The sequence below is a fragment of the Centruroides vittatus genome, unplaced genomic scaffold (genome assembly GCF_030686945.1).
Source record: "Centruroides vittatus isolate TY-2023 unplaced genomic scaffold, ASM3068694v2 contig_401, whole genome shotgun sequence".
Taxonomy (NCBI): domain Eukaryota; kingdom Metazoa; phylum Arthropoda; class Arachnida; order Scorpiones; family Buthidae; genus Centruroides; species Centruroides vittatus.
Genome location: NW_027122216.1, coordinates 2,085,537 through 2,113,422, shown reverse-complemented (window position 1 = coordinate 2,113,422; position 27,886 = coordinate 2,085,537). Strand labels below are relative to the sequence as shown.

The following is a 27,886-nucleotide window of genomic DNA, read 5'->3' as shown; positions in this document are numbered from 1 at the left end:
ATAGAGATAAAGCTTGGTCTATTTAATCTTGTGTACTTTAAGTCACCCAGACATTAAAAGTATAATTCTTCCTTGATGGTCATGTTTATTCGATTAACTAAATATAATCTACATAAGCTGCATCAAATTTAAAGTCTGCTAAGAGTTATTATAACTTTTGTTGAAGCTCTTCAATTAAGTTATGGTTTCATTTTATGTTTCATTTTCTTTGAGAAATTCCTCTTATTTTCTCTTCCTTAGATTATTATAATTTAATAACATTTGTAAGAATTGTCACAAGATTTTAATGGATTAATTAAAGAAAAATTTGTAGTTTAGATAAGGAAACTTGAGGTAAATTTTTCAATGTAAAGTTAAGTTGATTTATATATTATTATTGATCGTATGTCTATTATACAAAGAAGGAGAGTTTGTTTAGCATTTAAAAATTATCAAAAGTACGGAAAAAAGTGGAAGATCACTCGAGCTTCACGTGAAATTGAATAACAAACTCAGTCAAGCTTGGACTGCCAAATATCACTAAAAATCGTTACAATAGGCGGAAATGATTTGGGATATCCTGTTCTCGTCCTGTAGACGACATTCCAATTCAACTTCAACGAGCGACTTTGTATATCCCCAGGGTTTAGATGAACTGCTTCCTGGGATAGATTTATAACCCCGGTATGTAGCATCATTAATATACCTGTCAGGTTTACCTGGTCAGCGGCATCCTCAACCTTTGTACCACTACCAAATGTAATTATACAATGGAAAGTGGAAATGATCCACCGAGACAAATTGTTCTCCCGGTATCAAACTTTGCTTCCTCTTAGATATACAAATATAATAACGAGACGAGTTTTAATTGTTTTAAAATGTTTACAGTACAAACATTGGAATAAGATTTCCAAGTTTGTATTCGACTCGAAACAAAAAGGATTGGACGGGAATCGGGATGAGAAACTAAAAGATCACACGTGACACGAAAAGGGAGGGAGTGTGGTAGAATGTAAAAGTGTAGAAGAAACTAGATTGTTGGTTGTGTATCAGTGTTGCAATCACCAACGATGTGTACCAGAGGGTAGGGTAATGGCCACTTCTGGATGTGCGCAGCTGTTAGCTGTAATGATGCCCAAAGGACCGTCTGACTTTGTATACAGCAGATGCCTACCAAAGTGGGCGGGTCATCTGCTCTGCCTCACAATAGCTGACCACACTGTAGGAAATGATAATCAAATTAGTCTTTACTTCCCCTTCATCTCTTCTCGCTCGAAGTACAAGCAGTCGGTTGCAGTCATTACAACTTTCCAATTTAACTGCTGCATAAAGTGAAGAGCACAGATTAAACCACTTTAGATTTATTTTACGTTCAGTAGATTATCGAAATTTGTAAATTGTGTAAATAATGTAATCGCTTCATTAGCCTGATTTGAGATAAATATTGAATTTCTCGAAGGTCCTTAGGGATTTTTTACATTCCTCCGGTATATACTCAGATATGGATATGTTGATAGGATTTCTGTGTAGCGATTGATGACGCATCTTACGTGAAAATCCGAAGCTGAAAGCTAGACGATGTTTATCATTACTGGTAATAGCATGTAAGTATATGAATCTAGCATCTGACATACTTGAATATTGATGGAATATTACTTACTGATGACAAATATGATACAAGTTTTGTAGAGGAAGGAGAAAAGATTTTTATTTTAAAAAACTTTCTTGTATTACCAAAATAACTCCTATAAAAATAACTGTTCCTTTCATAAATAAGCTTTAAATTTATATATTGAGATCGACACTAAATTCTTATAAATTAAATTCTTATTTTTAAAAATTTATTCTTTAGATAATTAACTTTAATATAAACAAAATTATAATAAAATCTATTAATTAAAGCTTAATTAATTTATAAAAGTTACAATCATAGACGAAATTAAGCTGTCGAAAGTATTTGACAAAGTTACATTAGTGAGATAGTAAGTTTTCAGGTGATGAATGGCTTTTAGTGTTTCTTCCAATGATTTTCCAATATGTTGGAGATTGTGGTTGTCGTCACTTGTCAAATGTGGCGTCTTCGATTGCAATACAGCATCTTCTCACCCCGTCTTCAATTAAAGGAATTGCAGAAGCACCTTCGAACGTGTACTCTTATCTCAGTTTGGAGAACAACAGAAATAAAACAACACAGAATTCTTCATTGCTCCAAGGTAGAAGTGGAGAAAAGAATTCTAGAACAAAAGATCAACTACGGTGCATCCTAGAGGGTGAAAATGATGATTTCGATTAAAAAATTTGCTACGTGACACAAGAATAGGAAATTAAGTCATTTAATTATAAGATATGTCTTATCTTTATTTCTCTATTGTCTTTTCGACGTTTTACAAATCAAGATACTTTTCACAATTTGTAGAAAAATTAGAAAAGCATTGTCTTTTTTCTTTTACAAGCATTAAGAATAATAAAGATAACATCGTGATCATAAAAATCTCCTTTCTTTTTAAGAAAAAAAAAGCATTTAAATATTTCTGATTAGCAATTGAGAATAATGGAAAAGAATAAAAATTTTACGTTGCAACTATTACTCATTTATGACTTATTACTTTGTCAATTCCTTAAAATTGTATGCAATAAAAATTCCTATATAAAAATACACACATTTACAGAGTGCCCCAAAAGTCGATTAATTACAGTAAAGCTACAGTTAACTTACACGGTTAAATGACCTTTGGATCACCTTAGATATAACATTTGTTTATATATGTGTGTACAATACACAAATAAAGGATGTTTTTATTCCATTTTCAAAGCTTAACACTTGATGTTATAGCAGAAAAATAATTAATATAGGCCCTACAATTTATAACAAATTAAATAATATTTACGTAAAATTTTACGTAGATTTGTATTATTATTATTATTATTATTATGATTATCCGTGAGTAACAAATGGAGAAATTAAAATCTCAATTGAGTTAAACTCGAATTGTCTATAAATTTGTATCTAATTAAATAAAGTCTTCCGCAATCGGTTCAAACCTTAGGCGTTAATAAGCATTTAGTTTAAAGTAAAGTTTGCTTTAAAGATTTCAAATTAGAAATGCTTAATTAGATTCTTTATTTACATTAATCTTTTCAGTTTAACAATTATATTGTGAATTCTTGATACGGGTTTAAAGTTTTGAATAATTTTGCTTACTCGTTGAGTTTACTCTTTATCGTGTTATTCGTTGAGGTAAAGTGAATGTAATGATGTTGCTTTACTTATTTAATATCTTGGTTTATTCCACATATCTGCCGGGATAATGTTGTTGTATGTTTAAGCGACTGTCACTTTGCACAACAGACACAATGACGTTTCACTTGTGGCTTGCAGTAAACTTACGTTTTAACTGACGTGCCTTGCAACAAGACTGACGTCACTATAAATACTCGGATAAGTGCCATTTTAAAGTAAAATAATTGTGCTAGAATATGCAGAAAATAAGCTCGTGAAGTAGAAAAATTGATCTCCGTCACAAAGTTTTTTTTACAAGAAAGTATTTATAATAAAAATGAATTGAATTTTTCATTCTATTCTATAAAAATTCCCCAAATTTATCGATTCAGGGAATTTTTCTGTAATTCTATAATAAATAAACTAAAAATAATTCTATAAAGTTCTTTAAGTTTATTGATTTAAGGAATTTTTTTTTCTTTATATTTATAAAGATAATCGGAACTTAAACGAAGATAAATGATAATTAATTAATTATTCAATAAAATATTAATCAAGATTTAAGAAACTAATTGTATAATATTTATACAGGTTTTGATTAAATTTAAATTCATACATTTATAATTAATTACAAATGTTTAAATTATATTTGATAATTCTCTGAAGAAAATTAAATATATTTATTTATAACGTTAATTAATAATTTTCAATTAAGAATATACCGTTTAATAACAATTTATAGTGATGCAAATAAAATTATACAATATATTAATATATAATATTTAAAGACTGTATACCTCGACTTGTAAGGTGCATAAGGTTCATATAATTTAATTAAAAGTTTATAAAATTTACAAAATATAAACAGAATTAAGTGTCTTTATCTTACTAAACTTCTATTGTAACGAATTTCTTCTTGAAAAATTAACGTTTGAGGGAATTAATTCGTAAAAGTTGACAAAACAGCCATAAGACGTCAACATCTACATCGCTTCTGAAACTCTAGCTTTTCAGGCTTTCTGTTGGTATCCGTTTGGTTGAACGTTCCCACGACTTCTGAGCTTTTGTTATTCTCTTTGTCTATAGAGGAGGAAGGATGATGAACTACGTGAGAGTTGTGCCAAGTCGACATCTTCGACGACTCGCTATATATTAAACGTTACTCTATCAAAACCAGGAAAAAAATCGATAAAAAAAACTGTTATAAAATAAACGTAAATACTTTACCAACAATAAAATTTAAAGTTAATTAATTATTAAGTATATGAAGTAAATAAGAACTCGTCATTCATTAATATTGATTGTTTTCATAGAAATTTTTAAAGGAGGATTCCATTAAAACCGCATCTTAACTAGTTATATTTAGCCTTCTGTTTTAGACAATTCAGTAAAGTAAATTCGATACGAATTCACTTCTTCATACTACATTTAAGTGCAGAGAATGTAACAGAAAAAAACGCCATTATATTTTTTTGTCCTTCATCAAATGCTATCTCAGTTTATAATGAGTCTCTAAAGAATGCATTTTGCTATCTCACCTTGTTAATTCGACACAGATAGTTAAGTAGGAAATAAAATAAAAGAGTTGAAAAATCATCGACATCGGAATGTTCATAATAAATAAAATTCCGACAGCTTCCAAATTATCTGTGGTAAAGAACTTCTATCAAACTTGTAATGCTTTTTTCCTCTCCTCTTCCTCCTCTCCTCCTTCTTCTTCTTCTCTCTCCCTCTTTCCCTCTCTCTCTCTCCCACTTCTCGTTATAACTATGAGTCTAAATATATATATATATAGAAATCTATCAGGATTTTAGATTTTTCGAAGAGAAGTGTAACACATATCTGATCAGAAAATGTCTCAGGGACATATCAAGCTGCAGATGGGTTGTCAACAGTTTCAGGCTTCGCAATGAGATTTCTCAAAGAAAATAAGCTTATCTCTATCGTTTTTCCTTTCCCTCTTTTACCCTCTTATTCGTGGAACTGGAATTGACCGTAAAGGTTAAAAAAAAAAGAAGAGGAGGAGAAGGAAGAAGAAGAAGAAGAAGAGGGGAAAACCTCGTTCGCTGTTTCTGCTTTTGTCTTTTATTTTACGATGGCCTAAAGAAAAACAGATCGAATACGTCTGTCCAGAAAGATTTCACAACATCTCTTGTTTTTGCCCGCAGTCCACAAAATGTTTATCCTGAATCCGCGAAATAGTTTCTTCAGGAAATTACTTGTGTAAACTAGTAAAGTTTTTCTCTTGATATTTTTCTTCTTTCTCCTTTCGATTGTTCTCGATTTGGATTCTCGACTTGCTACATCCTATGACAATTTGCGTCTTGCTCCAAGAAAATCCGTCTTATAACAAAATAGTGTTAATTGCAAGCATGAAATTTTGCTAAATTTCCCCTATTTAATAAGCAGATGTTTTTTGTATATCGCAAACATTTAAAAAGTACAAGGGATATGCAATTTTTTAGGTTAAAAAAGGGTATATTTTAACTCCAATTTTACTTAAAAATTTGTAAAATTTGTTCGCTATTTACGCATCCGTACGGTGTTCATAAATTATTAATTTTATTTAGATCCTTCCTACATTTTCCCTTTCGATTTTTTCTTTGTTATATTACATAAAATAAGCTATTTATAAGCCATTTTATGCTGTAGAATCTGAATGGCTATCCAGTGTCACTTTCGTGTTTTGGTAGCAAATGTTGCATATATAAGCTACTTTCGTGCGATGAAAGCTAATATACAGGATTCACTTTCGTTCCTAACAATAGATATATATATACTTGAATTAATTGTAATTTTGAAACGTTTTAGAGAGAGGGAGAGCGTGAGAGAATATTTCTAAATTAAATTTCCATTTTTACTCGTTGTAATTAGTTTAAAATTCAAATTATTCTAGTAGAATTTGCAAGATATTAATCTCATGGTAAACTCAAACTGTTTAACAGTAGAAAATAAATAAAATTCTAAAATCGAGATAAGGACAATTAATAAAATAATCGTAGAATCCAAGTAATTATTGCTTATCACAAAACACTTTTTCGCATTTAAATCCTTGTTTAAGATTTCTTAAATTATTTTCTAATCTTAGTTAATTAACAAAGAACACAGGCAATTTAGATGAGAAAGACAGACCAAAATATTCATTCGGATAGGAGAAACGCATCCACAACATCTTCTTTGTGTAAATTCGGTAATATTCCAAGATGATTGCAAAGTTTGCGTTTCGACAACAATGAGATCGTATTCCGTCACCTTAATCTCATTAGACAGCATCGTTCGATCAACCAATTCTTAATTAATGAACAGAATTAATATGGAAGTGAAGTTTGAATGCCACAAAGCAATCTGGTATTACCAACTGGTGACTAATTACTCCTTTAGGACTAAAATCAATGCATATCGGTCTCCCTATATGAGTTTAGCTTGTGGTCGACTTAGAATGTAATGCAATATTCTTCCTAGTAAAGCATCAGCTTAAAATCTGTAACAAACTATATTGTCTTCTGATGGATTTGCCATCGTTTAATGTGGACAAACCATTAACGTGACAGTCTATGGTAAATTTTATGATTAATTACTAATTCAAAATAGTGAATAGTAAGTAATTTTGTTTCTAACACAATGAAACGAATGCTTAAGTAGATTAATAGTTTATTTATAAAATATTCCCGTAAAGATTAGTTTTGAAGCATTTTAATTGTCTGATACTACGAATATTGCATTTGCAAAGACAGAATTCCTAGATTCACTTTCAAATGTTCGAAATCCGATTTTAATTGCAATTTATATAATAAATATGGAAATTCATTATTCATTTTCGTCTCATAAATAAGTTTGGATGCACTGTTAACCCATTTTTAAAACTAGTTCATAAGTTTTAATTATATTATATAAACGAAAAAAGGAACAAAAGAACTGGGAATGTTAAAGATACGTTTGTTTACAGTAGTGAAAAAGTGTGTTATCTTTCCTTTCATTCTTCACATCGTCTATTTTGTTTGGTATTTTAATGGTAAAATTTGAAATATTGGGGAGCCAAAGTATAATCCTAGCAGTTATTAAAGGAGGGGCAGGAAAAAAAAGTAATGTTTGTGCACCTACTTTCTATACACGTCATTACAAGAAGCATGGATTTACTTACAAGAAAAGATCTCTTTATTGACCACACTGTCCTAAATGAAGCGAGTTGTCCGTCAGCTATAGATTAGGAAGTGGCAATGAAAGTCATGTATTGAAAAAGTCATTTAGCTTGAAAAAACGCCCACTTTTCTTTCTTTTTTTTCGACTGAGTTTACATTTCTAAAATAAAATTCTTTGCCAGATATCCTCATGTTATCTTTTTTTAGCTTTTGTTTTCCTTTGGGATTCATGACTTCAGCTTGATAGTTTTGAATATTTGAACAGAATATATATAAGATTCTTCCGTTACTCTTCTATTTTTGGAAATCTTAAAATGTTTAAAAAATTACATAGAATTTTATAAAGTAAAAATTCTCCCCTTCTTCGAATTTTATTTTATTTTATAGAATTTCAAATAGATTTATTATTAATATTTTTCTTTCTCTTTATTTTCGCCTTATATTCTTTACTTTTACTTTATGTAATTTATATTTTAAATAAAATATTAACAAACTACATTTTTAAAACATAAAAATCAATGTTTAATAACACACAAAACAACTTTAAAAAAAATTAATTATAATGCTTTAATAAGTCAAAGTAATTATCAAACAAGCCGGAAACGTAGCCGGAATCATGTATTTTCAATACAAAATTTTAAAAATATAATTAAATTTTATTATAGAATGAAAAAATTAAGTATAAATCTCTTAGAAAAATCTCAAGAGATAGGTGAAATGCGTGTAGAATACCAATAAAATATAAAAAAAAAATAGAATTTGGGGTAGCTGCTACTACTTTCCGTCTTCCCCCTCGTTTCCTGTTCTTCCTTTTTCTTGCTTTGGAACTTATTGATTGAATTTGAGGTTCACAGAAAAATATCCCCTACCGATCTAGAGGTATCGTCACTCACCATTAGCCAATCATCTGTCTGGTTCGGTTTTAGTACTTGCTAGATTCCTGTTATTGTGTGATGTATTGATAGTGAAGACACAGATTGTTATTGAAGGGGGAAAAAATCAAGAAAAAATTTTTAAGAAATGCTCTTGACTTTCAAGAACTTTTGTAGTAAACTAAATTATTTTCCTTTCTAAATATTTACTTATAATTTAAAAATTACCCCAAGAATAACCGAATTAAAAAATAATTAAGACATCGGAAGAGATTGTCAAGCGAATTTAATATAAAATTTAGATTAATTACGACTCTAAAACGTCATTCTTTAACTATTACAATTTTAATATTTTAAAATAATAATAATAATAATTCATTAATTTGTTGTTTATAACATTACTGATAACTCTAGAAGTTGTAATTTTTATAATTTTATACGATCTATTATAAAATTAATAAGCATATTAAATATTTTAAAGCTTAGAAAAATGATAAAACTAAAGATATTTATTATTTTTCTAAAATAAAAATTTTAAATTTATAGAATTTTCCAATTGATGAGCAAGAGTAGAATTGATGTTCATTGTTCAATTATTGATGGTTCGAAATACTAAAGCAGAAGAAACTCATTATTGGCTTTTGAATAAAATACTTTTATGTCCTTCCATGTAATCTTCTGCTAAAGTTTAGTTTTACTCTTTAATATATGCTAGAAATTAATTAAACAATACAAAAATTAATTTTCACTTTAAATTTTTCTCTGTAATAACCTCGTTTTTTTTCTATATGTCTATATAAATATCTAGATTCAATTTTGTTTTAAAGTAATTATCAAGAACTCCTATCGATATATGCATTTAAAAGAGAGCAGAGAGTTAATTCCTGACTTTACCAAATTAAAATTCATTTACTGGTGTGAATTCTGCAGAAGGAAAGATGTTATTGGAACCATTTTTAAGGATGATGTTTGTTAATGTGAGAATTTCTTCTTAGTAAAAATGTGGCATTTCATTTCTCACGCAAATTTATTTATGATAAACCTTACAGATAATAAGAGTTTACTTAAAGTTTAATTGTTCTACTTAATTTTTATATTAAAAGATCATTTTTAATGTGAATTTTGATGTTATGATAGTATTATCATTTTTCCTCCAATTAAAAACATTCTTCGTTACACAATCGATATTATTAAATTTTATTTTAATTTTATAATTCTTTTTTTTAATTAAATTTTATACATCGTATACCTTCGTATTACATATAAGAAATGTTATAAATTGCAAAAAATTGAACATTTTCCCTAAATTTTATATGAAAAACCTTAGAGAGAATCAAGCAAATCACATAAAATTTCTATTTAAAGAAGCAATCTCTTCGAAATTTTCCAAAAAAATTTACAATTTTATTTATTTTTTTTTAAAGAAACATTCTATAAATTTTTTATTTATTTTTTTAACCATGCTTTAAACTTACGAAACTTTTAAACATTCCATAACAAAATTTCCAATTTTTTTTACATAAAACACTTTAAAAATTATAATTTTCTTCACATTCATAAATATATAATATGATTACAGAGTTTTCAAATAAAATATAGCCCTATAAATATATAAATAATTTACATTTATAGTTTTTAAATGTTAAAAATATATTTGAAAACATAATTATTTTATTTTATAATCGTACGATTTTGATAAATTTATTTTCTCTCCTGAGTACTTTTACATTAATTACCTTCATATTATTTACATAAAAAATGATTATTTTAAATTATAAAAATTTTCTAAAGATTTTTAAATTTAAAAATTCGAAATTTTTATAATTATTTTATTTTTGCATCAGTTTATAAATTTGTTTATTTCTTCAGCATCTTTACATTTGTTATCTTTATATTCCACATAAAAGAAAAAAAAAATTATTTTAAATTATAAAAATATTTTTAAAACATTTTTAAAACTTAGAATTAGACTATATCTAATATTATAAAAAATTTTTATACTCTTTTTTTAATTATTTTATTTGTGTCTTTCTCTAAATTTCTTTATCTTTTAAGCATCTTCTCATTAACTAGCTTCTTATTCTTCAAATAAAAAATTAATTTAAATTATGAAAACATATAAAAAATTTTAACATTAAAAACTTCAAATAAGAAGAATAACTTCAAATAATTATAAGAAAAAATTTTTATATTTGCTTTATTTTTTTAAATTATTTTATCTGTATCATTTTATAAATTAACTCTTGAGCATTCTACAGTACTGTACATGATAATCTTCTTCTTCTTCACATAAAAAATACTTATAAATTATTAAAAAGAATTTAGCGTGTATAAAGCTTAAACTTCTAGTTTTTTTTTGTCCCTTATAGTTTGTGAAATATTTAATTTTGCAGAAGTAAGATTTAAAAATCCTATTATTGACTGTTTGAGAAGACAGGAGAAAATAATAATAGATAAAATATATTAGATAGTTACGATATATGATAGAACTTATGTCGGTGCTTAAACACTCATGGAAGTTCAGTGTGTTAAAGTAAAGCAGTCTGATTTATATATGTCTAGCTGATATTGAGAACCATTATCCGGAATTCCTCCATATCCGGCTTTCGATCTCTACTTCTTGATATAAGGTTACATATATACAACTTTGTTTCTTAGAAAGTGTCGTAAATTTTAAAGGTAAGATATTGTATTTTCGACTGGCAACTATGCAGGAAAATCAGATTCCCCCCCTATTTTTTAGGGGAAAGAAATTCGATTAAAATATAGCAAATTTTTAAAGAGGAAAAAATTTTTATATATGTGTATAGATCTTGTAGGATATTTTTCATATATTGAATTTTCTTAAATTCAATTTTAGAATTTTTATAATAAATTCTTATAAAAGAAAAGTATTTTAAAAAATTTGAAGTATATTTTAATATAAAAAAATAAGGGGGATTAGAATTTATAATTTTATTTTTTTGAATTTTATTAAGATTTTTTTGATTTAATTATAAATTTATACAGGATTTAAGTCGCGTATTTATTTATTTTTTACAGTTTTTTCTTGCATTGAACATGGTTCTATTTATAGAAAAAAGGGAGAATAAAAAAATATAGACTTTATATAGCCTATATAAGAAAATACGATATCATAAAATGATAACAGTATTTGCTCTTGTATAAATTTTTCGTACACTTCTTCCTCTTTCCTCTGCCCAAAATCTATGTATTATGTAACAAGGAATTTTAAATAATTCTTTCATTTATTAAAAACAAAAAATTGTTTTGAATAATAAAAAATTTCAATTTTATTTAAAATAAATTTGAAAATTTTAATATATATATATATATTTTTTAGTGATTTATTTATTATTAAATATTACAACTTCATGAAATTTACTACAATTTAATCAAATAATATTATATTAATAATTTTTTCATTAACAAAATATAAATAATTTAAAGCTTTATATAATTTTATCGAGTTTTTCCGCATTTAATCTCATCAAAAATTTTAATAGTTTTTATCGTATTTTTTGTCCCCCAAATATTTTATCGAATTAATTATTAATATTTATAAAGCTCTTAATAGTTTTAAATATAATTTAAGAAAAAAATATTTCTCGTGAATTTGTTAGAACTGGAAGTTTAATTCAGTCCATAAATTATTATCAAACTTTGCTTTTCGAATTATGTAACTTTAATTATTTATTTATAATCATTTTGTCCATTTAATCTGGATTTCTAACTTTTAATTCATTCGCCAATCGATTGATTAATTTATTCACTGGAGAGCAAACAAATTGTACACTTTATTCAACATTCCTCAAGTTATGAAAATAAATATTTTCTACTTCACTTGAACTCTCTTTAAATCTTTTATGGTTAAAGTTATAGAAAAAAAAGGAAAATTCTTCTTGAATTTTATAACAGCTAAAGATACGTTTGTTGAATCAAATAAGTGATATAAACTGTATCTATGTTTCTTTTTATTAAATTTTTAAGTTAAAAATAGGTTTATATTATAACTTAACGACGATTTTCGAGTGATCTAAAGATGCTTTAGGCAAAATATCTGACTATTGATAATCTTTTTAAAAAGGGATAGTCGTATCGAAGATAAATGATTGAGAGGACACTTTGGATTGAAAAATATTTATCGAAGTGAAGTATAAATGGATAAATTTTTTTTTTAAATGTAAATTCTCTCTCTCCGAAATCGAATCCGTTTAAGGATGCAAAAGCATAAAGGATAAATGATTATCGTTATGGATGTTTTATGATTGAATAATTAATAAATGGGTCGTCCCTTGAGTCTTATTAAGGACAAAGAGTTGATGTATAACCTGACACTTTTCCACAATATTGGATATATCGTTTTTCTTTTTAATATCCAACCAAAGTGAGATTTTTCAAGTGATTTTTCGAAGAGTGATTAGGTGGAGGGGAAGTAGAAACAGTTCTCCGCGTAAAAAGGATATAATAAATTTGAAAATTGTTTAAAATTTGGATAGTTTGAGATTAATATTCAAACATTTTACTATGACTTACCTTGCGTTAGTAATATAAATCATAATTCTTCATCCATCAGCTGATAGATATGCAAATAACTTAAAGATTGTGAAATTTCTTTGGATCTACTAATATCTTCTCTTTTAAGTTGGTCTACTCTGCCGTTTCTTATGTTAAGAATGCCATTAGTCTATCATTAAAAGAAGACGTCAATGCTCTTTCTGTGTCCTCATTCCATCCTCGCTATCCATTGATCCTATCTTCTAATGTTTCTCAGTTTTACGTACAGTACATAATGATAATCTCACTTTTTTTATATATGCAAATTAAGCTTCCATTCGTTCTATATCTAAATCTCTTTTTTCTAAATCAAGATAAAAATTGCCACTTTGCTATTAAGATTTTATCAGTATCATCCACATTATTAAGAACTATATCAATTTGTAAAATATATAACTTATCTTTTAATTTCTACCAAAAAATATTCTTTCTGATCTTCCATAACATCTCAGATAGAAGCATATGATTGATCCAATGTCGAGTAATTTACTTATTTATAAATTGTTGTGATGTATCTCTGTATACATTTCCATTTATTATAGATTTGTATCATCTTACAACTTTATGTACCATCTCTTCTATAGAGTTTGCTTAATTATTTAATAAAGAATTATTATTATTACTTAAAAAAAGTAAAAATATTTGTAAAATTTTCTCCTTTAGAAACAATTTAATCGATATTTTTTAAGTTAAAGTAATCAAAAAATAAGATTGGTTAAGTTCTTTCCAGAAGTTTTCGATATCGATAGCTAAATTAAAAGTTCTTCTTAACTAATTTTAAGTTTTGATATAAAATTAAAAGTTTATAAATTAAAAAAATAATAATATTTTTGATTTGAAAGCCACTATTAAAGTTTATGAGAAGATTCGTTACGAAATTAAATTACGTTCTTTTGGAAGGAAGTTAGCTAACACTTTAATAAAAATAAATAATGTATTAAAAAAAGACGTATTAAGAAAGATATAAGAAAGACGAATTTCTTTGTATTGTTTCCATTTAATAAAAATTGTAATTTTATGCCATAATAATGACTAGGAAAAGAGTTTCGTTTCACGAGAAGAAATAATTGAATTAGTTTTAATGAATTATTTTATTATAAAAAGGAAAAATTATACTGTTCTATAAATTCTACAATATGAGACATTATTTCACGATTTTGCCTTTTTACTCCATTTCCAAGTAATTCAAGTGAAAACCGAAGTAAGAAGATCTCTTAATGATCCATGCAAATCCGTCTCTTCGCTCTTAAGAAGAGTATAATTTAGTAAATTCTCTCGTTCCATCTCGACTTATTTTAGCGATGAAAGATTGTCATAACTGCCCTTCTGATGATCTCGCAGTAACAGAGTTTTATGAGAACGAAAACTTTAAATATCTCTTTTTTGTCATCTTTCATCTTAACTTATATATTGAGTTCTCTACTGTTAACTTCCGAATTACACTTTTTTTCCCTTTTCTATTATTTTTTATGTTAAATTCTTGCTTCTCTCTTCCAGATATTAATTGATTCTGTACTTATCAATTGATTAATAAAGTGAAGAAGTGAGAAAGTTTCATTTAGTTTCGTTTGTTAATTGAAGTGATATTAAGAGAAAAGAATTACAGATAGCAAAATTAATCGTCATTTAAACGGGATAACAGCAATTTATTATATGTTTATTCTTTTCCGATTGCCTGTCCACGTTTTAAAATATCCGAAACGAATCAAAGCTTCTTTTGAAAGAAAATCGTTCAAGATCTCTTCTCTGTAACAGATGTCAACGATAACTAAGCAGGCTGTGCTGTCGCTGCAAACACTAACTTTGTCATCCTCTTCACTTGTCCTTGTCCTGTGCTGCACTTAATTACGTTAAACAGACAGCAAATACCATAAATGGCTCGTTGTCGTAGTTCTTTACGCTTTCTTCAACCTGTCACGACCTTTCGCAGTCGACTTTAAAAGTAATCATTGGTAACTCATTTAAAATGAGAATCGACTGATCATGAAGACGTTACTAGGTTGCTTACTGCTTCATATCTTCAGTCTTGACGGTTGAAGCAGCTAAGGAAGGGAGATGCGATGTCAAGAACACATTCATCACTTGGTGGTCGATAAAAGTCTACAGATGTAGTTCATAAGCCAACGTCTGCGGTCAGAGCCTTTCTAACCTATCTCACATCAAGCTTTTCTTCAGAAGGAAGCAATTTTTAAGTCTTCTAAAAATAAACTATAATACGTAAAATTTGTTTAAATTTATATATTTCTGAATATAATCAAAACCGAGCTTTCCCATATGAATCGCGATTTTAATCCCATACGTCTAAAATAGTAGAAGGTGAACTATCCCGTTACTATGGTAACTAAACATGAATATTGCATGAGTTGAGGCATGTTAAGCAGAGACGCCTCTGATGTTACAGGGTCTTCTGTCTTTCTCTCTTCTTCTTGCCGTTTTGGAAATTTTCTGAACGGTTTCAGTATAAACACTTCTTTCTTTTCGTCTTTGCTGCTTTTTGGGTGGGTTTACTTTCTTAGAGGCACCAGAATGGTGAATGGCTATCATCCACGTAGACGTAACGCTTTGTGATTGCTTTTAATAAATCATTCTTTGCATTAATCTTTAAATATCAAAACGATGCTCTAACCGTTTACGCTCGGGTGATATCAAACAGCATTTTAATTTAAAAAGGTAGGAAAAAAATCTTTAATGAATACAGCATTCACTTTGTCTTCGAATATAACATTATCCAACTTCTCTTCCCAATTTTCTCTTTTTTATGGTTACTGGAAAATACCAAATGTAGCAAAATGACAAAGAATGCTTCGGGTACTTACTTAGAAGGAGAAGATAATCTATGCTCCACTTAACCCATAACTTATTAAGTTACGTCTTGCGTAGTTTGATCAGGATCCAATCACGTCTTGGTAATCTATCTAAAATATGCTTCCTCTACGGATATTTTCTATCGAACTCAATAATACCAAGTCGATATGCTGAATAAGAGATTACGATGAAACAGGAGAGTGACTTGAACCTTAATCATTGTCCTTCCTACGCTTCCTCTGATCGAAATGTCTGATAAAGTTAATTCGACTTCCGGTTTAATAAAAGTAGTTAGTGGTCTAGTGCAGTTTGAATTTTAACTATAAAATTGCATTTTTTGAAATTTCTTTTTCTTTTATTTAAGTGGAAATTAACTCGTTCTATCATTTCTTTTATAGTATATCTCTAGGGAACTTGTTATATTTTCGAAAATTTAATTTATAATTCTAATTACAATCCAAGAATAATTTTGAGAAAACAGAAGAGAGAATTCGCTAAAGTTTAAGAAATAAATTAAACATGCGAAAAGTTTAGATTTACATCAAATATGCACTACTCTTGAGAATTTCTGCTAAGAAAATTAAATGTCTAAAACACTCTTTCGTCGTACATTCGTTTTTCTCAAGAGTTAACATGTATCAGTTCATGTATTAATGAATTTAAAGCAAAGGAGGTATGGATTATTTATAACTCTTATTATGAGAGTTAAAGGAGTTTCTAAGCATTTATAACTTTTTCCATTGGGTCGCTGACATCTGTACACTTGGGAGATGAAAGTAAAAAGTTTTGAAGATAACACAACCACGTTCTTTACTTCAGCCAGACCATGTGGAAGAGTAATGTAATTGTCGCAAGTCTAAGAACTTTAAAGTTGGACCAAGCTGTGTTAGTATATGTTTGTTTTCACTGACGCACAACACGATAAAGGAGAAGCTGGATAACGTTACCGTAATGAGACAGGTGAAATATTACTGAAGTCAAAGGTAATTGGTTACACTCAGCACTACCTCCCGGGAAGCACCGAAATGTCACGCTTGGAGTTTGTTAGGAGAAATAATTTCCACATTTCTTTACTGGTAATCTTTTCAAAATGACTTTTTAGAAAGAAAATTATTTTATTGCAGACTTAAAAAATATGAACAACTCCTTCCTCGATGAATGGAAAGAGTGACGCATCAAACTGCAAGCTCTTAACGTTAACTAATAACTAACAATTTTCTCTGTTCTAAACTTAGTAGAAGCATTTCTCAATATGACTTTACTACGTTATACAGTTTTTCCTTCAAATTTTGTATAATATTAATCACGAAATCTTTAGCACGGTGACATAAAGTTGAATTTATGAAATTATACGAGCATTTACTTTTATAAATGTCACAAATAATTAGATTCTTCCTGGGGATAATATTCTCTGAAGTCGTGCTTATCCGCGCTTTCTAATTTATGAAGTATTCTTTCTGTGTTAAAGTTAAAGGAAGGATAGAGTTTCATTGACTGTAAACATAGACGTAGTCGGCTCTACCGATGTTCGGCCACAATAATAAATCTTCCCAGTTAAGAGCAGCTTGGTAGTCGAGCCACACCCTAGCAGACTTATCAGCAGCGTTGTATTACATGTGTCACGACCATATCATAGTTGCAGGAATCCGAAACGAAGGAATCTTTTACCTTCGTGTTGGAACTTCTCAGCTGGTGAAAGATCTTCTTCACATTCGACAAGGTACATTATTTGAAAAGAAAATCGAAAATAAAATAAATTTGCTACTCTTAACGCGCCAGATACTTCAACACACATTCTTTTCTCAAGTTTAAAACTAAATTATTGAAATCTGTAAAAGAAAATACTAAGCTTATTAAGATGTCACGAAACTAGGCGAATTCCATTAGGAAAAGCGAAGCAGCTTGACTCTGAAGGTTGAATATATGACTTGTGATCGATCAGAGAGGAGAACTTACTCCACGTGTTTGGTTTAAGCTCCGATAGAATGGGAGAGTGTCTCCATTGATGTGAAGAGTTACAGATCTTCCACAACAACGATTCGGCCTCTCTAGAAAGCAGTTATTTCTCTCGTGAACCTAAAGTAAATATGATAGGAATAAACGTTATTTCTACCGTATTTACTCTACTTCAATCCCCCTTTAAATATAATATTATATCTTAAAAAGTAGAAGAAAATAAAGACAAGATTTAGTTCCAAAATTAATTAATAAATTTTGCTCTTTTCCCGACGAATTAAACACGTGTATGATGTATGGAAATAATAGTAAATTAAAAGGATGAAATGAACTTTTTATATAAATAGTTCAAATGTATTCGTTAACAAGTAATTATTTATATAATCCGAATTTTATGCTTAATGAGAAATTTCTCGAATAATCTGAATTTCATCAAGTTAGTGCTTAATTAAAAAGTAATTGCTGACTCAATGACAAACTTTATTAAGCTTATTTCTTATTTTATGTTCTCGAGTTCGGACCCCATTTTAGCTTGCGATATTTAATTAATTTTTTTTCTTTTTCTGTAAACAGAGTTAATTGATTGGTTTTGGTAAGCCTATTAAGTGAACTTTAGTAAAAAAAAATTCTCCACAAAAATAAAAATTCTATTCTATCTACTGGAATTTCGTTTTGTTCGAATTTTATTCGCAGCAGTTTTCTTTTTAATTTTAACTCTTTTCGCCTTGAAAATTTTGCATGAATTCGATCAGACCTACAATGGGGATGAATGAAAGGTGACCAACAAACGGACTTTGATATATCCTGTTTAACCTTCGTGTGAAAATTTGAGAGGCCAATGCGAATTCGAACCTGGATCCCTGCGTTTATCGTTTTGCTAGTCCTGCCATAAATTCTTAAACTGTAGAAAATAAGGTTATACAATAAAAATATATGCACATCTACTTTTAAGAAAGATTTTCTTTCTTGATATATTCCAATTTTCGTGGTTTAATTGTGGTAGAGATACATTAAAGTAATCTACAGTGAGTCATTGTTCACAGATATCAGTTTTTCTTTAAATATAGGATTCGGGCACATTAAGAAAGATCATTCTTAAATACCTCAACAAGAAAGAAAAGCAGCATTCTTAAATTCTCTGTTCTCTTTACTTTAATAGAGCAATGAAGTTTAATAACACTTCTTTCATTTAATTTAATAAGATGAGGGATTTAGGAAATGATCCCTATCGTGATTAAATCAGAAGCGTAGATAATGCATAATTAAAGGGCATACTAGATATAATAATTTCAGATTATTAAACTAACATATTGCCGTTTTGACCGCATCATTCAATACAGGGTCCATCTGACTAATTTCTCAATCATGACACATGCAGATGGTGCATCAATTATCACGCATGGCCACACTGTTTCAATATATTAGCACTATTCTGCTTATTAGTTATAAGCTTATATTAACTGCCTTGATAATATAATAATGAGAATTTAGAAAATGATAATAAAAATTTCATTTTTTTTTCTAATTTTATATTATTTTTTATTCTTTTAGAATCTTTGAGTATCGGTTTTCCTCAAGATTGGTCTTCAGATTGGCCAATTAGTACTTCAAATGTAGAACACATTGGAGAAGGTTTGCGGCATACAAGTAAGTAAAAGTATTGAAATAGTTTTACTTTTTTATTGGAGAATTACATGGATAAGACACAGTTAGATGGAAGAATTGAAGCGGAACGTATTTCTTTTCATTACAACACCAATATGATTCTTTTCTTCTCTAAACGCTATCTAAACCTTGATCTGTACTGTTCCTTAGATTAAGAGGAAAAATACAACCCGGGCAGCAGAATTAATCGATAATAAAGGAAGGAGAGATTGTGTTAGGCGAAAAGCAAGAGCAGATAGAAGGGAAAACTCATAGAAATGAACCATTTTCACCTTCCTCCCGTTCTCTTGAGGCACGAAGATGAAAATGGCTAATTTCTCGGACCTTCCGAAAATTACTGGCCTCAGAGGTCCTTTTACATCCACTATTACTAAACGAAGTCTGACAAGATGTAGGTAAACCTAAATAGAGATTGAATTTAAAGAGAGTAGGAATATCGAGAGAGCAATTCTGGATCAATAGTTATATTTATCATTCTAGTTCAAGCTCCGATTCGATTCTAATCTCGCTCTTCTTTAGTACCGTGGATACATGTTGTGAGCTCTTAAAACTTAAATGAGGGGAAAAAACAATGAAAACAATTTCGAAGTAAAGAAAACAGATTAAGAGAAATATTAAAAAATTTAAAATTTTTATGAATAATAAAAGTAGAAAATGATCTACTGAATGAAAAATTGTAATTTTTGAATTTAATCGATAAATGCACGATATCAGAATACGTAATGAAGTAAAGTCAATCTTATCAAGAAATTGGAAACTTCAATTACAAATTTAATCCCGAAGAAGCCAACTATTTTCATCAGGGTAATTTCAAGAGGTTTCTCTATAAAATATGTAAAGATTATTTTATTTTTCGAGAAGCAAATCAATTCTTTCCCAGTTTTCTTTGGTAATTTAATCTTGGTTTCGCATCAAAATCTTGTTTACTGCAAAATTTTCATTAATACCAGAATTCGTGTTAATAAATTATGGTTTTTTTTTTTAAATGTTGCCAGAATGATATTATTTTAAAGAATTTAATTTTTATATTTTTAATTTTAATTTTTAAAGATAAAAATGAAAGAAATTTATCTAGAAATATATACAATTCTTCATAATATCATCATAACTTAACTTAGAAAATATATTCTGAGCTTATATAAATATTATAAAATGATAGTATATTGCAGTTATAAATTATAGTTTATGTAAGCTTATAAATGGTAATAAATATTACCATGTAAGAGAATGTAGTAAAGTATGAATATATTAATGCAATCCAAGTTTTATAACGGTTATGTAAAACGGAAAAATAAAATAAAATATAGGATGGATGAAGGAATATGCGGCGAGGATAAAGGAGAAGAGTGATAAAAATAACACAGAGAATCTCTCTATCTTAGAGAAAGATGTTGAAAACGGATACTAAGCAAAGCACTAAGACAAAGAAAGCTATTTTATCCCGCTTCCGAAGATATATTTGCTAATTTAAATATTTAAATGACGAAGGGTAAATTTTATAGTATTTACATGGAACCTCTGCAAAGTTAAGTAAATTATCCGCATTGCTCATATTTTATTAAAAAGTTTACACGTGAATTTATTTATTTATTGAATTTATTACGGCTTTTAAAGTTCGTTCTACTCAATTTTTATTTTTATTTTTTGAAGAGTTCATTATTTATAAAATCAAATATTAGTTTTTATTTCGTCTCGTAGTTTTGAGAATTACGTTAAAGATTCTTCTTTCATCAAAAGCGCGAGAAATTAAGAGGTTGAAGTAGAAGGGAAAAAAATTTGTTAAAAATTTAAAATAAAAAGGGGGAAAAAATTGTTAAAAATATAATTTTGCCTAATATTCAACAAAATTTAAATAATATTTTTTATATAATTTTCTTTTTTTAAATGGTAGAACAGTTTGTAAAAGTGGTTTACTGCGAAAAAATTTATGTATAAATATTAAAGATTGATGACGCATCTTTTAAAATATCAAATAAAGAGGAGATTATAAAGACATTATTTTTATGTTAAAAACTTGTGTTTTTTTTTTTTTTTTTTTTTTTTTTACTGGAAGAATAATGTAAAAAGTTACTTTTAGTAGCAGAAAAGGAGGGTTTTATCCAAGTTTAGCGAAAGTAGACCATAATCATACTTACTCTACTTCAATTTTACTGACTTTTATCTATCAAAGAGAAAGAGATATACTGTAATAAACATTACTGTCGAAGGTAAAATGATTTTCTTTAGAAACAAGTAAAATCCGAAAAAGGGAAAGTAGAAGGATAAATATTAAATCCTTTGATGGGCTATCGGCTGACGGCATTTTAACCACATTTTCTTTTGGTACTAGAAGAAGACCGGATTTGCTCACATGTATTATTCACTTCGGCAGTTTTTCCCTTCGGGTAGGTCAGAATATGTTGTCACGATTCTCCGTAGAAAGCAGGTGTTAGTCACTCTTGGGGGAGAGATGACAGCTGGATTGGGTGCAACTGTAGATCTACAATTGCATCGACAAACAAACTTAAATAAGATATCTGAATTGAAGTCTCTACGGCGATACTGTAATTATAGTATAATAAACGATTCATGTTTTTCTTTCTTGACGTAGCCTAGTATTGCCGATGCTGACAAATATTTGCAGTTTTCTCGACTGGTGATGACAATAGGATTAGCGACACGTGTAAAAGATAATTGTACGGATTAGCTAAGTAAGAATACCATTTTTCTGCCTTAACATGTTAACGTTGTAGTGGAAGAGCAAAGGGCATAGTTTAACTTGTAATTTTTTCTAAATATCAAGATTTTTAATTATCAAATTCGAGAGAAATGCGAATTATAACTGATGTTTTTCTTTAAAAAAAAAAACTAAGTTTGACGCATAAAATATGTAAAAATTTAAGCGAATAAAAAATTGTAAATGATGAAAACTATTTATTAACGTATATTTACTAAAATACTGATAATAATGATATCTACAGGGAATTAAACATTTACAAAAACGAATTTATAACCACGCTGTAATGATCTTAAATTTGTGAACTTATAATTTATATATTCATCTATAAGTTATATTTTATTAAATTCTTATTTACAATTTTTCGAATATTAATGAATGAATTCATTAATTCTTTAACTATTTATTAAATATATTTAATCTTCAGGGAATATTTTACATATCTTTTATCTAAAAGAATTTTTTTTCTTTCTCTCTCTTCACCTGTTTTCTTTACCAATCTCATTAGACAAATCTCTCTAATTTAATGCTTTTCAACCATTTGACATTCTACATCATACATCTTTCATTTACAGTTTTAACATTAGCATTAGCTTACTTTCCTCATCAGCACATCTTTTCCATTTAGTGGTTTTTTCCAACTCTGTAGAAACCTATCAAAATTAGAATCTGCAACGTATTTCCCAAACCACTTAAAATCCATTAAGCATTCCGAAAGCTTTCCTCTTCGAAGAAGTAGGAAGAAGAAGGGGGAAAAAAATGAAAACTATAACAGTATTACAAAACAAAGAAAGAGAATATTTCAAATTTGAGTAACAAATATGAAACGGTTGGTTAAACTAGAAGAAACATTTGGACATGACGGCGGTGAAAAGCAAAGTTATCTATTGATCGTCCTCTTTCGACTCAAAGGAGGTGACGTTGTAATAGCGTAGTTAAGTGCTCCAGTGACAACAGTTATCATTATCTTTCCTACTTACCATTAAACTGAAGACATCTGAATAATATTATCTCACGGGATACGACCATGTTCATCGTTTGGGTCAGAGCCATCCACTTGTCGTAATATTACATTTAAGTACTATCCGATTTTGTAATTTGCTGTAGACTTTTTCAATCAAGAACATAATTTCACTTAAGTATTTTTTCCCCCTTCTTCTTCTTCTTCTTCATTTCTCTTTTTCTTTGATTTATACACTTAAAAATGATTACTTTGTTTTATTGAAATTTTTCTTAAATTAATATAATTATTTAAATTATTGAGGTGCACTTCAAATCTCTTTGTTTTTGTAATAAAATAAGTTTATAAAATTTCTAATTAAAAAAAAATTGGAATTATATTTAAAAGAATTATTAATAATTATAAATGAAAATGAGATAGCTTTAAAAAGGAAAAATAATAATAATAATAATTTAGGAGGAAGCAAAGTGAAGCATGATTTCTTCTCATTACAAAGCTGTGTAGATAATTTTTATAATCTTTATCAAGATAATGAGATTAGTAGAAATGAAACAAATAGAAGAAATATTTTTTAAAAAAAGGAAAACGAAGATGAAAGAAACAAATGAAGAGAAATTAGCATTGAAGGGATTACTTTACAAGAACACACAAACGCTTGTATTTAAGGGGAGGAAAAAAAAAACAGTAAATCTTTCTGAAGAAAAATACTTATTATGCGTAAATAATTTTTAAAAATAATAAATAATTTTTAAATGTAATTCTTAAGATTAAAGTGGATTAAATGAAGTTTTGTTCTAAAGCTTTTAAGAAGAAGTTCTGTTGGGAGCGCGAAAGAGTCATTCAATAAAGAAAAGCAATTCCTAAAAGGTCAAAAGTTAGGCCAAATGGGAGGTAAATGGCCAAAAGTGATTTTAATGCTAGAAATCTCGTTAGATGACAAATTTACAGCTCTACATCTTTCCCTAATAGGAACTAAAGAGTTAGTAAAAGCTAAGAAAAGAAAAGTGTTTTTCGAATCAATAGTTTCGGACAGAAGAGAAAGTAGATAAACTTCTCTTGGGATATTATCAAAAATGTTAAATTATATTTAAATTTTTTTAGTGACATGTTTTCCAACTTCTGTGTATTTTCTAGTTGTATTGGGAGTTGAACTACTGGGATAGTTTACATATTTAATGAGATTGTTTATGACTCAACTATCGTAACGAGTATATGATTAATGAAAAAGGGCATGATTGATCTCTTCCTATTTTTTTTCTTTTTTTTTGTTTAGGATCAATGAGAACGTCTGTCCCGCATTGCCTATTTATGCCTTTGTGATTTTAAAATTAGTCTGAAGTATACACAGATCTATGCAAATGTTATTTTACTGTTTCTAAGAACTTTAATTCGATCAATAAATATAATTAAAATCCATTATTCATTAGTCTTGCTCAGGAGGCAATCACTCGCACGTTATAAGTAAATAAAGAGTATTTTCTTTAAATTCTAATCTTGTTATTCTTTATCATTATTAAGTTATGTAAGTTAATTTCAAAAAACAACTTCGGCCCCATATCTTTGAAAATTTTTATACTTTAGAAGAGTTTTGCTTCCTTACATCCTTATTCACACGTTATTCATTTTCATATGGTGTGACTTCATAATAATTTTATTATTTGGTATGATGTGGTTTAGAAAAATGTTTGGGTGAGTTATATTGGATTATGTTTACTATATTGAGTTAGACAAGCTAAAAGTTTGATTATTATTTATAAAAAGTGTAGGAAACTAGTAACTAATAAATGAATTTTTCTTTGTTGTGTGAAGGTTTGAAATTTTGTTCTCACCCCCTTTGCCAATGGGCTAATTTAAGCAGATACTTAATTAAATTTCATAGATTGATCCTGTTGAAGGTAATTTCTTCTAGAAAGGGATCTTTCTATTTTATTTTCAGACAGTTTACAAATCGATATAAAGAAAACAAGAGATTTATAAATGTTGATGTCAAATTTTTCAGTAACTTTTATTATCGAAAAGTAATTAACCAACGAATTAAAATATTCGTTTAGGGTAATATAATTAAATCTAGATTATGTTAATTATTAAATTTTCTTCTACAGGATTTACTTCTTTGTTTAAGAGAGGGAGGAGGAAGGCGAGAGAGAGAGAGAAGGTGTATCAATTTTCACAGAACTTTCTCTCATTTAGAACTGAAAATTTTTCATTTTATCGATTAAAAATTATTATTATTATTATTATTAAATTATTATGTACTAATGAAAGAATTAATTAACTAGATTTGAGTGAATTTAATGTTGTGTTTTATAAAGTTAGGTTATTGTTTGATCTATGAAAAGTGAAGACTGTTACAGATGTCTTGTTAAAGAGAAGCCTCAGAAGTTACCTTAATTGTTACCTATTTAATATTATAAAGAAGTATCGTTTCTTGAAAAGAATGTTGCTAAGAAACTTAGTTTTTTTTCCTCATCTCTTCAAGTAGTTAATTGAAAAAGATTAAATAAATAATGAACCCATATACAAATGTGCACAACTTTAATTAAAATTTGTGTTCGGTTCACCTATAAAGTGCTGAGTATTTAAACATCAATTTAAATGCATGAATATATCGTAAAAATTTACAAAAAGTAAAAAAAAATTGAAAATATAAAGTCTAATTATTAAAAATATTTTATAAATTGTAAATTATGCAAGCAAATTATAAGATTTTTATCGAAGTTACGGACATGTTCTATACAAAATAAGGGAGTGATTAGTAGAAAAACATATATTTTTAAAGAACTCGCGACTAAAATTAGAAAATCTAAACGAGAGAAAACATAATAATGTTGGTAGAAGAGAGTTTATTATCGGTGATTAAATGATTTGTAAGCAATTATTTTAAGGAAAAATAAAGAAAACGATAACAAATGGAGCTGTATTTACAATGCTTAATATTTAAAAAATTCGGTACACTTATTAAATTGTTTTAAGCACATTTTAAGGGAATCAAAAAGATTTTAAAGCTGTCTCTAATAGCTTCCATACATTAAAAAAAACTTAGAAATAATATTAAATAAGAAATTTATTAAAAGTTTTTTCATAAATATCAAAATTTAATAATGGAAAAATATGTAAAAAGCAGATTAAATATTATTCACATTTTCAAATAGAAATTTCTAGTAGAAAATTCAAACAAGAAACAAACAAGGAAAAACTTATTTTAAAGAAAGATCACATTGACAATCCCTCGAGATTCTCTTTCTTATAAATCTTTTAAATTCCTAAACAAGTTAAATATTTCCAGAAGTCAAAATGTGTCTGTAGATGGAAGCGTGACGTGACAACGAAAATCAAATCTTCTCTCTGACTATTCTATATACCCTATAATAGACGTTACTCAAACAGCCGCATGCACCTATTGAGAAGATCAATAAAACGTTAGAAAGCGTTTATACGGATAAGGTTCACTTCTGTACTTATCATTCTAACCACACGTTTTTCTTTCTTTTTATTTTATTTTATTTTTTCTTTATTTGGCTGCTTGTTTTCATCTTTACACTTCTTCCAACTATTTCTTTATCCGTTATCCCGAAAGACTATCTATCATAGATTTTTCTACGTTATATAAGGCCTCTCTTTTCTGAAATTTCTCCTCTTTATTATGATTTGTAGCCTGAATAATTTGCCTTGTTTTAGATATATGACTATGTATCGTTATTATTAAGATTTATAACCCTTCTTATCGAAGAGAATTTTTATACCTAAGATTGTTTATTAAAATTTATTGGCTTTATCTTGAAAATTTATTTGAAATTCTTTAATCCTAAAAAAATGATTTGTACTGATTTACACGTGTAAAGTAACTTTAGATTTATTTCCCTTCCGGCTTCGAAGTTTCATTTCTCTTATTGGTTGAATCTTGACATTTTCTACTTCTTTGATCTTTCAACTTCTCTTTCCTACGAATTTATCAGCTTTATTAAGGATTCTAATGTAATTCTAACTACTGTGGCCTCAAAACCTTATCGAGAGGCCTCTTTCTACTGTAAAAATCGTTTTATATTGATTTAAGAGCTTCTTCAGATAAGTTTCTTGTTCTAGAAATGTTTAGTCTAGTTTATTTATTTCAATTTTTTATGACCATACGTTTGATTTTAATAGAATTATATAGATTCTAATGCTGAAAACTTACTTTTCTATCGAAGTTTAAATCTTTTTCTGTACAACCAGATGGATTTTTTCCGCATTTGTTGTTTCTCTCATTAGATATACATCAATTTATCCTTGACCCTATAGATTTGGATCCGGTTTAGTTTCGATTTAATGATTGTAATCTGAAAAATGACCTAAATTTAACCGAAACTAATATTTATCTAATTTTTCTTGGTGAGAAATTACGATTTTTTCTCTTCTTAGCTGCTTTTTTTTTTAAAAAAAAAGATTTTACCTCACTGCATGTCTTCTCGCATCTTGAAACGATCTAATTAAGTAATACATTTTCTTAATGTTAATCTAAGCTGGCTCTTTGCCAGGATGGTATATTTTACTCTTAACTATCTCGCTAGTGACTTGTCATCAGTTTGCAGGTTGAATTCTAGACAGACTTATTAAAATTGTACGTGATTGTTGTGGAAATTGTGTCCTAGTATTGTGCATCTTCCACGCTTTGCATATCATTGTCGCTGCTATTTACTCCAATGATAATGTTGCAATTAAGAAGAATATGCGAAAATATGCGTAAAGAGGATTTACTTATCATGCTACTCTCTGGAATGTTTGATCCCAAATGTTTGATTTGACATTCTTATGTGTGTTGTAAATAGTAAATGTTGCTTTGCGTTTGAGTGTACAGTACATCTTTTAATTTATTCTCATAAATTAATATTTTTTTATCCTTTATATACTTCTTATTTGATAAATTACACGGTTTTATTCATATTCTTTATCAGGTGTAATAAGTTATGAAGATCACTTTATCGACATTTTAATTCTCTGATTTGTACTTATGTAAAGTTTTAAAATATTTTAATATAA

The 27,886-nt window shown here is 28.0% G+C and overlaps 1 protein-coding gene across 3 annotated transcripts in view; it reads left to right on the top strand.

Annotated features, from left to right (window-relative positions):
- LOC136976561 (uncharacterized) overlaps positions 1-27,886 on the top strand; it is a 171,195-nt gene that overhangs the window by 28,207 nt on the left and 115,102 nt on the right. For all 3 annotated transcript variants that reach the window (XM_067271892.1, XM_067271896.1, XM_067271893.1), the window contains exon 2: positions 19,080-19,175. In XM_067271892.1, the coding sequence (XP_067127993.1) occupies positions 19,080-19,175 (96 nt within the window). The remainder of the gene's footprint in view (positions 1-19,079; positions 19,176-27,886) is intronic.